Source organism: Amblyomma americanum, chromosome 5 (assembly GCF_052857255.1).
Source record: "Amblyomma americanum isolate KBUSLIRL-KWMA chromosome 5, ASM5285725v1, whole genome shotgun sequence".
NCBI lineage: Eukaryota > Metazoa > Arthropoda > Arachnida > Ixodida > Ixodidae > Amblyomma > Amblyomma americanum.
In genome coordinates, this window is record NC_135501.1 from 41,887,682 (window position 1) to 41,903,237 (window position 15,556).

The following is a 15,556-nucleotide window of genomic DNA, read 5'->3' on the forward strand; positions in this document are numbered from 1 at the left end:
GATGGTGAAGATGGACGGCCGAGTCAAGACGGAGGGGGGGAAACGGGTTTTACACGGTGTACCTGATGTACCACTATGGTGTTCTAGAAGGGGGTAGTGGGTTCAGCAGCCGGCGCGCCATATGCATTGCGGCGAGGCCGCGAGTGCGGACGGGACCCGGATGTTAGCGGCGGCGCTGTAGTCGCCTGGGCTGGATGTTGGTGGTGCCCATGTGCTGCCTTTCGCACGTTTGTTGACGCATCGTTTGCTGCTTTGGCTGTTCTTCGTTTTTCAGCTCATCATTTTAGTTTGTTCACCGGCTGCCTTCTTCATTCGTGAAACGTAGGAACGCCGAACCGTCAACAGCAACGACGCTGCTTAGCTCCCGGGTGTCAAACCGGCTACAAGTGGACTAAAGGAAAGCAGCCGTTGTTGTTTACCGTGCCAAAAGATGAAGAAAGACGCCGAATTGCTAGCCAGGGATTAAGTACATCATGACATCCAGATTGAGCCAGGATCCATTGGAAAATATATTTGGCATAATCAGGCAATCCTGCGGGTCCAACGATCACCCAACCCCCACACAGTTTCTAATTGTCGTCAACAGCTTTTCGTTTTACTATCTTGCCAAGACAGCGCGCTCAGGAAATGCTGACCTTAATAGATTTAGTGGAGAAATAAGTTCTCTCCAGGGTGCGTGCGATGCTCCTGTTAAAGGAGACAGGGTTGCTGCAATCGACCAGCTCATCGAAAAAGGCAACCTAGCTTCATCCGAGCGCATGCTTCAGAGTATTTCTGCTGAGCACAGAGAGTACGTAGAGCAGAAGAGCGACGACCGGCTTATACGTTATATGGCAGGGTATGTTGCCCTAAAGTTTCTTAAACGTTATTAATGCAAGCACTGCAAAGCTTTCTGTTGGAAAACTCCAATAAGGAAGGCAGAAATTCTTAGTTCACAGTGATATTTGACAAGGGAGAGTGTTTCTATCCTTCGCAAGAACTTTTCCAGGCAGTGAAGAAGTTAGAGAATATATTCCCTGTTTTCTTCAGTCGCAAGAAACTCTGCTGTGACAGCATAGTAGATTTAATGCTGCTTGTGAAGGCAAATTTTCGTTATGCCTTAGGTTGCAGCCAGCAGGCAGATGCGCTCACAACAGAGTTGACGAAGTTCTATGTGCTGACAAGGCTGCATTTTTATGTAAAAGGGCTGAACCAATCGTAGCAAGAACGGCGGCAAAAGAAATTGTTCACGAAGATAAGCGTTGTCTATAGTGCCTCTCTCGTAGCAGCCGTAAGTAGTGCCTTGAAAAAGAGGTGGCTGCCAGTTTATTGTACCAATAAACTTGTTTGCTGCCGTTAGTTCCCCTACTTTCTTTTTTACATGTTTATTACGAAATTTCGCGCATTGTAGGAACCGCCGTGACCGCCTACTAATGGCATCACCGTAGCAGGAATTATCTCTCTAGATTTCAGTGAACGTGCACTTTGCAAAATAAAAGCTGAACTTGATGAAATAAAGCCTTGTAGATTCGGGTTCTCTCTGTTCAGAATGCGTAAGTACGCGTGCTGCAATTGTTTAGCTGACTTTAACAGTGAATGTGATTGCGTATGGACGTGCATCGAAAATTTTGATGGAAAATTAAGCGATTTGCTCATCCACAATTTTACTTCAGCCCTTTTTGTGAGCTCTGCGTTCAGAAATGCAACCGGATCGTCGTACGGCGGCTCTGTCTCTGCTCTCGTCGGGTCGGCTTTATCTTCGCACAAACTTATGGCATGTCCGCCTTTCCACCTTTTCCGGTCTCTTTGCCTTGAGAGGTAGGTTTTAAAAAAAATGCATTGGAGCTGCAGACGTCCGATTTTCGGTGTTACACCAGATGCACACAGCTTTCTCGGCGCTGCGAATGCAGCGCGTATCGCGGGTATGTCGCGGGTTCTTTACAGCCGGTGCTCTGGTGGCGCCATCTCGCGCTATCGACGTGCGATGGCGCACCCGCGGGCTCTCCCTCAACCCACTACCCCCTTCTAGAACACTATAGTACCACACAAAGGTGACTCTACCACCCTGAGTCTCCATCGCAGTTGCCATACGCATATCCTACGTCGGGCGACACTTCTATCCGCAACTCTTCCCAGTATAGACCTCTGAACGCCTCCTGTAAACAAGACTTGAATGGAACTGAGATCGTGTCGACCTTCCTGACACCTTTGCTGATTTGGTACTTATCACTTTCTCGGTGTAGTGCTGTGGTGTCTCTGCAGCCATTACAGATATTTACAGTACTTTTATATATCGCTCTTCTCCACTCAGGATACGCAATGCCTGCAGTCTGGTGAAGTTTCACTTAATGAAATGCTTTCTTGTAACCTATTCACTGCGTGACAATACAGGATCTCGGTGTATTGTGAGCATTTCTTTATTACCTGACTGATGGTGTGGATATTGTCTGTTGATGATTATGCTTTCAGGTAGAAAACATGTTTCTTTGGTTGACTAAAGATTGCTCTGATTCCATGCCCGATTTGCATAGTAAACACACTGTATACTGTTGCAATTAAGCTGATCGGTCTGTAGACTATAAAGTCCTTGACGTCCCTTTCCTTATAAATTAAAAATATGTGAGCGCCATTCCAACGATTCGATGTTATGAGCCCTTGCGTACACAGGGTAGCCAGCTTTTATACCACAATCTCTGAACCATCCTTCAATACATATGTCGTTACTTAATCCTCAGCGGCTGCTTTCCCCTTTTGTATTGCTTCTAAGGCATTGTTTACTTTCTATATGATTGTCGACGGAATGTCCAATTTCTGTGTTCTACTGCATCTTTTGTCATTTGCCTGATTATTGCGATTACTGCACAGATATGTCTAGTAATTCTGGCTACCTTAACGATCTGGAATTCAATTTGTCCCTGTTGCCTGTTAGTGCGCATATCTGATTTTGCCTCTGCCAAATTCCTCTTGACTGCTGCGGCTGCTGCGAAACGCTCCTCTCGAGGAGAACGCACTTGAGAGGAATGGTGGACGAGGAACTAATGTGCTTAAAGAAATCCCAGAGACACCTAATTACGTAATGTGTTGGCAATACGGTTGCATTCGAAGCTGTTGGTGCTTTTGCAACAAGCGACTGGTTGGGCTTGTGAGAACCAGGTAGCTCTTCCCGAGCAATGCGGAAAAGGAATAGCTCCCGCAAGGTTCCTTTCTGCGCAGATAGCTTTTCGAGAATCCTCCTATTTCGGAAGCAAGCCTGCTGTTGCTCGAAGTCATTTTCGTCTCAGTGATTTGTAAACAGCATCTCCCACTGACATGGTTGGCAGAGAGGAAGGTGCATAACTGTGTTGTACTCTTCGGCTACCTTACTGTCTTATCCAGAGTGGTAAAGAGATTGCTCTCTTTGTCTCTTGGCATCAACATCTGAATTTTGCCTTTGTCCAGTTTCCTTCTGACCGCTTTTACTGTACATCTATTCCTTGCAGCATGGTCGGTTTTGTGCTTATGTTACTGCCTATTGCCCGTTACTTTAAGTTTATTAATGAGCTCTGACAGCTCTGCCACTTCTGTTCTATCTATCCGGTTAGAAGCTTACATGCTTCCGCGTATATTAATCAGGTGTTTTTCCTCCCAAGAGAGTTTACCAGTATCTTGTCTAGCTGTCCTGCTGGTTATTGTTGCGCAATCCGTAGTATTATTTGGGAGAGATTATCATTAATTGCTTAAACATTAAGGTCGGATTCCTCGTTTACTGCAGAATACCCGTTCTGAAGCAACATCATAAATTTCTCTGCATTACTTTATTCCGCAAACCTCTTTATGTGCTTCCTCTTCACTAGTTTCTTCCGCTCCTTATGGAAATCAAGGCGAATTCGAGATTTGACTGTACTATATAACTACGTCTTACCTTGTAGAGAACTGCCACATCTTGCATGATGCTTGAATGCAGACACAATATGAAGTCTACTTCACTTCTATTCTTCGCCATTCGAGGTCTTCCATGCCCTATTCCGGTTTTCTCGTTTTCTATTGAAGCTATTCATGAGTCTTAAATTATTTCGTTCGGCGAACTGTACAGAGAACTCTGCCCTGCCATTCCAGAACCTAAGCCATAGAACCTAAGCCTGTTTACCTGCCTACTTCATGCCTACCATGGCATTGAAGTCACTCAACACAACAGTGTACTGCGCTTTTGCTTTACTCTTTACGATTCTATATATTCGTAGGAACATTCGACTTCCTGCTCATCACTGAAAGTTCAGGCGCAGGTCTGCAGTACCTTCAATTTTACCTCTTATTATACGTAATAACTGCTACCCTCTTGCTCATGCTATAAAAATCCTCTTATGTTGCCATCTATATCCTTATTAACCAAGAAACCAACTGCTTCCTTCCTTTCTCCTTTGTCCACTAAATCATGTTACCATAGTCTGTGCCCGCCGTTAACGCTCTTAGTGAACCACATTTAATACCCATTAGTTAATCGATTAGCCCTTCTAGACTAGCCTCATTGGATAATGTTATGGCGTTATATGTTGTAAACCTCTAATTCCAATAGCAACCTTTCCGGAGCTAGGGAATTAGCGCCTTCCGACGCATCAAAAGTCTGTCCGCTACCTTGGTCATTCGCTCCGCAGCAGCTGGGGGCTAGGGACAGAAGGTTAATTGCTTTATTCATATAAGAGGCTGTGGCCAATTACTGCATCAGGGTGGCATAATCCTGGCTGTCGAATCATCGGGTTCATGAGCTTGTTTAGTGCTAGGATCACCAGGCACGTAACAAATGGAATGGCGTCCCTTGTGCTCGCAAGCATTCACTGCCAGCGCCCTGCAGAACTTTGCGTTATTAGTGCACCCGCTTAATATATATGTAATGTAATAATTCATGCTACAAATACGAGTTACAAACGCTGAAAGATGTTCATAACGTTCTGGAAATAGCTGATTATCCTGCGCAAACATAGGATGTACTCTAGGTCGGGCCGCTTGGAAAGATTTTTTTTTCGCAAATGAAGACATTTGTGACAGAAATCTACACTCATTAATTTTGGTTGAGGCGTCTACTTTAGCCGAACTTTGAAACTGTGGTACTCTGAGGTAGCGTAGAGTGAAAGATAATGCTAGTTCATGTTGAAAACAAGGACTGACTTGCACGCAGGTGTCATCGCGCAAGGGGGGAAGTACGCCAACGTAATTCCCGAGGAAACCGTGTTGCACTACATCGTCCGCACCGAGACCAGCGCCGAGCTGCTGCAGCTACGAGGCAGAGTGGAGGCCTGCTTCCGAGCGGCTGCCAGCGCTACGGGCTGCACGGTAGCCATTGAAGAAGTGGTCCCGTACATGCACGTCATCCACAAGAGCGCCATCGCTGGCGCCTATCGCAAACACGGGCATGCCCTTGGTGAGCCAGTTGCCGCGGGGTGAGGTTGGGGAGGGGGTAGCGGTGACTGGGGAAGCAGCTTTTGTATAGCAGCGCCTTTTGGTTGTGATTACTGACAGCTAATGTCAGATTAATTTGATATGGCTTTTAAAAGCTTCGAGGATAGTCTGTCTTTCATTCAACCGGTCCGCCGCTGCTCTATCGCATCCCCAGACTCGCACCCTCGGTACAATTTTTATTGAAGCGCATTTTATTGTTCTCTTATTACTTGTGCTCCCGTTCACTCAACCGGTTGCTTGCAAGCAAGATTGCGTTTATCAGCCACCCAGAAAAGGTCCTTTGAAAGGCTTTTCAAATATTTGAATATTTTCATTTGTTTTTCATTCTCGTCCAGGAGTGTCCTTCGCTGAAGACTTCGTGCAAAAGCTGCAATTTTCCGGCGCGTCAACGGACTGCGGCAACGTGTCGCACCGCGTGCCCACACTTCACGCCGTCTTCAGCATTGGCCAAAGAAAGCAGAGGTCGCGGGCTGCTTGTGCGGCCAATCACACCCGTGACTTCGCCGTCCTGGCCAACGCCGCTACGTCCCAGCCGCCCACGCTCAGGGCCGCCAAGATACTCGCGCTCACTGTGCTCGACCTGCTCACCGACGCCCAGCTAATGCGAGAAGCACGCGAGGAGTTCAGAGCCTTACGGTTGCCATCGAACGCAGAACTACAGCAGTGATATCTCAGCTATGCTGACGCACCCTTGTGAAGAGGGGCCCGAAGCAGTTTGGATGAAGCGTTCCACAATGACATGGCGGTTGCTGGTTGCCATTGCAATTTATGCAAATAAAGGTCGCCGTCGGGCGGTATCAGTGATGTCACTTTGGGTCCTCTGTCTTCTGTTACATTACCACAGGGAATGAAGAAAGTTATTTTTGAAAGGAGAACTGTTATAGATTTGGTTTAGCCATATAGCCCTGCATTATACAGTGAAATCTACAAATGTACAACGTCAGCGAATTAATTTAAGTTACCTTCATTACTGTAATTCATTGAAATCAATAAAATAAGCATAAAATAATATAAATTGCCATCTTCCACAGTTTTGCCAGGTGGCAAAGTGGAGAGAGACAGATTTTCCTCTCCAAGTTTAGGGGGCTGGAGTAAGAGGATGTTGGTGATAAGGGGGTGGCAGCGGAGCGCCAGGGAAAGAGAACCAGTGTAGCAGGAACTCGGAACTGAACGGCCGATGTTATTGCTGGGTACACAGTTCGCGCCGCTCTTTATTTTAAGGCGGAAGCTTTATATCTCCTATCATCCTATCAGCACAAAAGCCGGCGTCCGTCGCCCTCTATATGACATCGCTCTGTAAGATGTCAAATCGAATGTGAACGAACATGTATAGTAATGAATGAAACCGAACGCCCTATGACCTATGAAAATTATAATTCAAAGTCATAGTCATGAGTGATCAATACTGCAAAGTTTGTGACTCTGCATTTTGTAATTAATTTAATGTAAGGTGTATAGACTTTGTACAAAGCATGCGCAGTCATGACGCATAGTCATAGGCATGACTCATAGTCACTCTGCAACATATCACGACTCAGTACATCGGCTGCCGTCTATAGCACGAAATTCAGGTGATGCAGTACGCTGGTATGCGACGTCAGAACACAATTAAGTAAGCGAATATGTAGTCATGATCTAAGAAACGTAACCTACTGTGGCTTATGAAAGGCATGACTCAATCATTCTGCACCATTTCATGACTCAGCGCTTTATAAGTAACAAAATGTAAAATGTATGAGTAGTATTAACTGTGGCGTCACATGAGTGGCGGCTCTGGCGGCTAGGATAGCGCTGGCCAGCTCGTCCTCCATATCGACGGACCAAGCTGCGAAGGCGCCCATTCGAATGTGAACTGCATTAATATTAAGATTCGCGGCAGTGTTTTTTATCGTCCACCTGGTTCATGCGTCGAAATTTGCACATTCTTATTGATTACTTGAGCACCCAAGCGTTTAATCTCTCTGACTCTTATCGGTGAATTCAACGCTACAGGCATTAACTGGCCATCGTTTTCTTTCTCTTGTCGGTAATCTTGCATACGTCGTGAACTGGCAAACGTTTTCTTGCTATTCGGTCTTTTACACAAAGTCGACGGAGCTAAGAGAGGTGATTCACTGCTTGATTTGGTTTTCGTTGGATCGAATAGTTATCATCACGGTTTTTGTTGTGAAATTGTGGATGGGATTTCGGACCACAAGGCGGTGACGGCTTTCTGAAATTTCCTGTTTTGTACCGCTTTCCACCTTCGCCATGTTCCCTGATTTCACTCGTTCTGATGACGTCGCTAACATCAACAGTCTTGCTGATGGTTCTGAAAAATTTCTCATGCTTCGCCACATTTGCTACACCGATGAATTAGTCAGCTATTTTGAAAACATTGTTAGTAACTGCACACAACACTTTGCTAGCTAAAACGAAGAACAAATATCAACTTGCCTTGGATGATCCTGACATTTTGCGTGCATCACGCCTTCTTCAGCGCTTCAGATGCTCAAAAAGTTTATCCCATCCAATAAATGTTGTCATGATTAAAGGGGTAAAGGAGGAACTTCGAATGATAACTAATTCAGCTAAAGATAATTTTTTCAATCTATAGCTATGAAGCCTTCTTAAAACCTGTCCCGGAAAATTTTGACTGCCTTACCAATAGAGTCTGCATCTTCGTCTGTCATCGTCAATAATGAAGCAGCTAACGACCCATTAAATATAGCTAATGCGTTTGATACCTATTTTCAATCTGTATTTTCATCTCACACCGATGAAGTTTCAGCCTTTGTCCCTCACAATGCAGCAACTTCGATTACTGAGATTACGATTAGTGAGCATGTTGTACTTAAGCTAACACTGATATTGGACAAAAAATCGAACATCTCAGGTGGAATACAAAATTCGTTTCCCGTGCTTTATTCGTACTGGACTTCTCGTTATCTAACCGCGGAAATTCGTGAGTGGCTCAACACTGGCACAGTACCATCATAATGACAGCTGGTCATGGTACTTTCATTATTCAAGTCCGGTAATAAGAAGCTCTTGACTACAGACCTATTTCATTAACGTCTTATCCAAGTAAGATGTTGGAGGGTATAAATCCATTTACAGATCATAGAATTTTGGAATCTAATAACACGCTTTTTAATTTTCATCACAGCTTTAGGAAAGGTGTCAGCACAGCAATACAATTAGTTGAATTTGCGAGCGACATTTTCTACTCGGTAAATATCGATTCCCAAGTGGACGCTATATTTATTGATTTTTCTGACTTTCGACATTTTAATACATTATAATCTCTTATGCAGATTTAACGAGAAATTGAAAAATTCTCGCTTCGTCAGTGGGGATTGTTTTCCTCAGACCGGTCACAATTTGTTTACTATAACTCAACTAACTCTTGTTCCGTCGACGTGCCATCTGGTGTCCCTCAGTTGTCGGTGCTTGGTCCGTTGTTATGCTTAATATACTGTCACGAAAAGAGGAGAGTTCACAAAAGTAAAAGGGCTGACACAGAGACAAGAGCTGTTCTGTAAGACTAAGATCGAAGAGCTCGATAACGTCCCCAGCTTCGTAGTCTTTCGGGCGCCACCGGAACCCACCAGCTGGCATTACTCGCCCTCTCTAAAAAAAAAAAGCTCATGTCCACAGAAAAAAAAATGTTCCTGATGTGAGGTACGGCCTTCAGTGGTTGAAATACGGCTTCATGCGAAGTACTTGCACTAAGTGAGACGGGAGCTGACGACTGGAACTTGGCCCAGTACCGTCAGGAACAACCTCGTAAGTAATATCTGATATGCGGCGCAACACTCTGTACGGTCCAAAGTAGCGGTTGAGAAGCTTTTCTGACAAGCCTGGGCGGCGGTCGCGCGCACACTTCGGCACCGGGCTGGAACGCGACGAAACGGTGCCAGTCAATAAAATGGCGCGCATCTGTTGCTTTCATTCAACAATTAATTTCATTTAACAATAATTTTCATTTCGTGTACTCCCACAAGGATGAGACAGCCAACATGTCTTGACCATAAATTCATGAGACGGTCCTTAACACGCTTGAAGGTGTTTTGACACTGGTACTAAATCTTAAGGAAAAATCTGCTGGAGGCGCTGATAGCATTCCAGGTTCCTTCCTTCGCCGTTATGCCGAATCAGTGTCCCATATATTAGTGGTCATTTTTCGCTTCTTATTATGTGCTGCAGTTGTACCGGATGATTGGTGTGTTGCTGGTGTTATAGCCATTCACAAGAAAGGTGACCGTCTCTTGATGGAAAACTACCGGTCTATATCTTTAGCCTCTACGTGTTGTTAATTATTGGAACACATCATTGCATATTTTCTCACCAATTTTCTTCAATGCCATAACTCTTGTCTCTTTCAGCACGGATTTCGAAAGGCATTATCAACGTGCAGTCAACATGTAACCACAGTCCATGATGTCGCTAAAATTCTTGATTCATCTGGCCAGGCAGACCTCATTCTCCTTGACATTAGCAAGGCCTTCGATCCTGTCCCTATCAGCAAGCTTTTGACTAAACTTGAGCTTTTCGGTGTTCCTCCATTCATAACAAATTGAATAAACGCGTACCTTTCAAATAGCACCCAGTTTGTTGATATAAGAGGGAATTCGTCCAATACGCTGCCAGTTTCATCGGGAGTTCCCCAGGGAAGGGTTTTAGGGCCTAATCTTTTCTTAATATACGTTAATGAAATAACTACTGAAATTCATTCTAATGTTAACATCCGCCTGTTTGCAGATGATTACCTTCCTTATAAGCTTATAACATGCGAAAATGATCAGAAAAACTTATGTACCGGTTTGGCAAAAATTATGAATGGTGTGCGAAGTCGGGTATGACATTAAACTCCGAAAAAACAGTGATGCTTAGTGTCACAAAAAAAAAACGTCCCTGGCTCTTTTCATACCAAGTTAATGCAACCCTGTAAAGGAAGTTAACGAATATAAATAGCTGGGAATTGCACTTAATAACACCCTTTCGTAGGCTACACACATTAAAAACACTTGCGCTTCTGCTACACGCAAACTTGACTTTCTGGGACCTAAGTTAAAACAGGCACCCTCGGAATTAAATTTCCAAGCCCATAAAGCATTTCTTATACCAAAATTCGGGTACGGTTCAGTGGTGTGATATCACTTCTACATAAAAGACAAAAATTGCTGGAAATGGTTTAAAGACACGCAGTTCATTCTATATTTATTAAATATGAGGCTGCGCATTCTATTTAAAAGGGCCTTACAGATAATAACATCCAAACTCTTGAAATGAGAAGCAAAATTGCGCGATTTAGGTTTTTATTTGCCATTTACAGAAAGCGCCAGAATATTAGCTCAAACACTTATATTATGCCGTTTCAACCGCGTTCATTCAGGCATCGTCACGTCCACAATTTGCTCCCATAGAGCGCGCGCACAAATTCGTTCATTGTTTCCATGAACAATAAACGAGTGGAATGATCTGCCTCCAACAATTTTTTCTTCGGAAAATTTTGAGTGTGCTTTAACCACTATGTTTCAATTTTGATGTTCGCTTGAGGTTTCTATGCGATATAATTGTGTATATTTTGCGCAAGCGTAGTTCCCTATTCAACTTTTTACTGTATTTATCGCGTTCGGTCGTAAGCCCTTGTTGCGAATATATAATCTTATCATAATTTTGTTTTCATGATGTGTTTTTGTGCTCTTGATAAGCCGTTGTGCATGCCATTTTTTTAGCGCATGCTTCCCTTGAACCAAGCTCACGTTACAAGTATGGTTGTGAGAGCACTAGTATGTTAAAATTTGTATCTATATGCTCCCACCTGCTTTGTCTTCCGAGAGTGCAGTATCTCTCATATAAACAAGGAAATAAATAAATAAATAAATACCTGGCCACGATAAGAGATTGCGTGTGGAGGGGTTCCATGCTGTAGAACACATACCGAAAGGAGACACCTTAAATTCATACAAGCCACTGGGTGAGACAAAGGCAGCGTTTTCTCGGATTCGTTCGACTACCTCCATCAGCCAGAAACCGCTTTGTAAATCAATAGAGGTGAAGGACTTGGTGTTGCAAAGCCGATCGAGGGAGTCGTCGATGTGGGGCAGTGGATATGCGTCCTTTTTTGTGTGATGTCATTCACGTTCATGTAATCGATGCAAAAGCATAACGCGCCATCCTTGTTCTTAACCAGCACCACCGGCGACGACCATGGACTCTTAGACAGCTGATAAACACCATCACTAAGCATGTCCTTGACTTCAGTCCTGATTGCCTCGATGATGGCGCCGAGTGCACCGAGGTCGATGAAGACACCGTATTCCCGCCGGTCGTCGTCAACAATGATCAAATCACGAGAACATTCCCGGGGAACGACGTAGCTGAAACAAACGTAGACATACGAATTTTGATTCCAGCTGTGCACTGTTCAATAGCAGTAAACACATACCCTACCAGCCGCGCTCATCTGTGTGCTAGACCATGGTGTTATAGCCGTCTCAAGAAGCTTGGCCATTTTCCCACTTAAGTTCGAAGTCTGCTTCGGTGTCCACCAAGGCGCTGACGTTGTGACCATCAATACAAACAGAGATATCAAGCGGCAGCCGGTCTAGTAAGTCAGATACTGTCGTCGCTGCTGTAAAATCTGTCAGCTCAAATTTGGGAGACTTCATCACATCGATTTTTAGCGGCCTCGAGCCCGGAGGTTATTCGAATTTGTTTCCCCGGCGGGGGCTTAGCGAGCGACCAAGCGGGATGGTGACCTGGCGTGTCTTTGGAAGGCGCTGTTGTGCGAGGTAATCTTCAATTGCACGGGGTCGTTGACCGAACACGGGTCTAGGCCCGTCAGCAGGAAAACCCTCCAGCCGGAGTTCTGGATATGGACACTAACGGAAAGCGTGACCAGATTCCCCACAGTGGTCGCAAAGGTGCCAGTTGCTGGCGGTCCGCCAGATGTTTGTTCTTCGTAGGGGTGGACGCATGCAGGTACTGCGTTGTCTGCTGCAGTGGAGCGTACTGCGCAGGCTGCTGGAGGGGCATGCACTGTACTAGTGGCACCTGGGGTAAGGCAGACAACGAAGCTCGAACTGGAGCTGGGCTTCGGAAGGCGTCGGCGTAAGTCTGACGAGGACATTCAGGGCCAGGGACACTTGGTGCTTGAGCAACGAGTAGTAATGGCTGCACGACCTGTTGAACCTCTCCGCGGATGACATTACCGAGAGAACTACCAACTGGGTGGGACTCGCCACATACCTTCTGAAGTTCTTCGCGTACAATGGGGCGAATAAGATCACGGCGGATGTCGCTGTTTCCTGCGACGGCTGGAACAGGCTCGGCAGCAGTTGCGGCAAAGGCTGGTCTGTCATAGGTAGCCAAGCGCTGGCGGAGAACTTTGTCCGTTGGGATCGCCATGGTTAAAACTGCGCCAGCAGTATCTGGTGGGCTTTGGACAAGATTAGAAAAAAGCTGCTCCTTAACCACGCATCCCTTAACCCCACGCATCAGGTGGCGCTGTTTTTATCTTCAGACATGGCCGGATCAGCTCGTCGAAAGATCTTCATGTCCTCTACTTACATCATGACTGACTCGTTGGCATCTGTATTGGGAACTGCAGAATGCGTTCTGCCCGTTCGCGTCGATCCAGGCTGATATATGCCTGGAAGATACGATGACAGACTTCAGGCGAAAATGTCAAAATGTCTTCTTGGTTCTCATAACATGCGAAAGCACGCTCCTCCAAAGAGATCTCGGCATTCCGCAGCTTTAACGAAAACAGGGGAGTTCAGAGAAGACAAAAGGCAGACACAAAGACAAGAGCTGTTCTGCAAGCCCCAGATTGAAGGCGCGAGAGCGTCCCAAACTTTCGGCGTCTGTACGGGCGCCACCGGAAACCACAGTTGCATTACATTAATGGCTTACCTCACAGTGCCACCTCCCACATATTCTTCAATGCGGATGACTGCGTATTATATCAGATAATTAACACACCAGATCACCTGAAAATAAATCCTTCATATTCGAGGTTTTGTTCTTGGTTCAGTACCTGGCCAATGAAACTAAATTTTACTAAAGCTAATGTGATGTCTTTCACTAACAGCCCATGTCGCTTACTGTTTACTTACTCTTTCAATGACGCATCACTGCGCAAGGTTTTGGAAGTATCTTGGCGTCTTATTTACATCTAACGGGTCCTGGTCGAAATGTATTCATTTAATTTGCACTAAAGCGCTTATAAAGATTTGGTACTTAGCCGCAACTTCTGAGACGAACTTCAGAAACTCCAGAAGAGACGAAGTTATTAATGTATAAACCTTTATTCTGTCCGGTACTAGATTATGCATCATCTTTTTGGAACCCTGACAAATATTGCGACATTAACCTCATTGAAGGCATTTAAAGGAAATGAATCAGGTTCATACATAATCGCTATGATCGACATCTTTCACCTACTTGTGACTTGTATTTTATGAGCCTAACCCATCGATCCATGGGGCGTAACATCGAGTCACTGAAATTCCTGCATTACATCGTCAATCCTTCTTATCGCGTGTCACGTGGTCTCTATATTTTTCCAGATATTCTCTGATCAAGCAGGAGTCATCATAACCTTTACATTAAGCCACACTTCGCCCGTACTAATATCTTCAAATGCACTTTTTTTCTGCGAAAAGTAGAAAAATGGAGCTGAATCCTTAGAATATTAACGTCTCTGTCATTGACCTCGTTCCTAACAGGAATTAATGTCAAGTGAACTTATGTATCTGTTGTGTTTGCAGTGTACTGTTTTCATTTATTTCTTGCCACCGCACCTTTGGTATGTTCTGTTACCATTTCATACTCATTTCTTGCGATACACCTTATTTTATGCGCCTACTAAGCCATCCAGCATCTCCACAGCCCTACCCAAGAAACGCGTTGAATGTGAAAAGAGGCACGAAAAACAGTACGTTGAATGCTTCACCAACGTCGTATGCAGCCTGCCTGTTCCTTGTGGGTGCATATACATCGGACAGGCCGGAAGGTGTGTCAACGATTTACTGAATGAACGCAAAAAGAATGTAAAAAAATTGGCGGTGGTTTAGCTTTCGTTAAAGCTGGAGTGAAGCGATAGCTAGCGCTGGCAGAGTGGAACTTGGTCACGTGACGAACCACGCTATCAGCCAAGGTGCCGCACCACCGGCAGCTGCTCCGCACCGCGTGACCAACCACGTGACAGCATGGCGGTGGCGGCGCAGCCACAGGGTGGCCGCCCCGCCACCGCCACGCTGAAGGCTCGAAATGCTACCGTAATGTAGCTACCGCTACAAAACTACAAGAGAGGCGACCTGCATGATTATACAGTGACTGACATAAGAAAACTACTGTGTAGGGGCACTACTATTCTACCACGTGTCAGAATCAAAGTGGCGAGAGAATGATTCCTTTCTGATAAGGAACACCGGTGACTAATGTATCAGTGTAACTTCTTTGGCACTCCGAACAAAGAAACCACCTTTTTAGAAGGACATGTGTGATCTGCCGTATGACACGCGCGTATGGCTTAGCAATGGTTGCGTGCTTAATCACTGACGCGGCTTTTGCCCACATTTTGTTTGCTTTAATGAGATTATTTCAGCCCTTTGACTTGCTTTGTATCGGTCGTACTGTAGGCCGACTGTTTCTTTTGCGTTGTTATTAGTTGCCTAGATATCACTTGGCTTTGCTATATAAAGAATGTTACGTCTGCACGTGTGCATATGTGCGTGTAGGTGTGTATGGGTGTCTGCGCGCGCACAGCCGTGCTTGCGTGTGTTTGTGTGTATGTGTTTGAGAGTCTAGTTCTTTCATCTTCCTCATCTGCGGCCTTTTAAGTGCGGGAAAGAACCTCTGGTTTGTTCTTCATAGCAATGTTTAAATGTGGCCATATCATATTTTGTTGGGCGCGGTGATGCTGATTGCGTGCGCACGTGTATATTGCGGATACTCGTGAATGAATGTAATTTCTCCCGGGTATATATACAAACCTGTCTCAAGAATAAAACCAGTTGGAAGTTTACGCTCTGTCCTGTCGTCACGTCTCTGTTCTGCCCCATTTTTGCGCAAGTATAGTCGATTTAATGCAGAACTCGCCCAAACGAAAGTGTTTTTGAACACGATTCCACTGGCATGGAAGAAGGTGTAC

General features: G+C 45.1%; 1 protein-coding gene across 1 annotated transcript in view; it reads left to right on the top strand.

The window, feature by feature from the left end:
- The window catches only part of LOC144133798 (xaa-Arg dipeptidase-like), a 31,615-nt gene extending 25,503 nt beyond the window's left edge, over positions 1–6,112 (top strand). The window contains exons 5-6 of the mRNA XM_077666895.1: positions 5,132–5,374; positions 5,748–6,112. Of these exons, the coding sequence (XP_077523021.1) occupies positions 5,132–5,374; positions 5,748–6,079 (575 nt within the window). The 3' untranslated portion in view covers positions 6,080–6,112. The remainder of the gene's footprint in view (positions 1–5,131; positions 5,375–5,747) is intronic.
- The last annotated feature ends 9,444 nt before the right edge of the window (positions 6,113–15,556 follow it).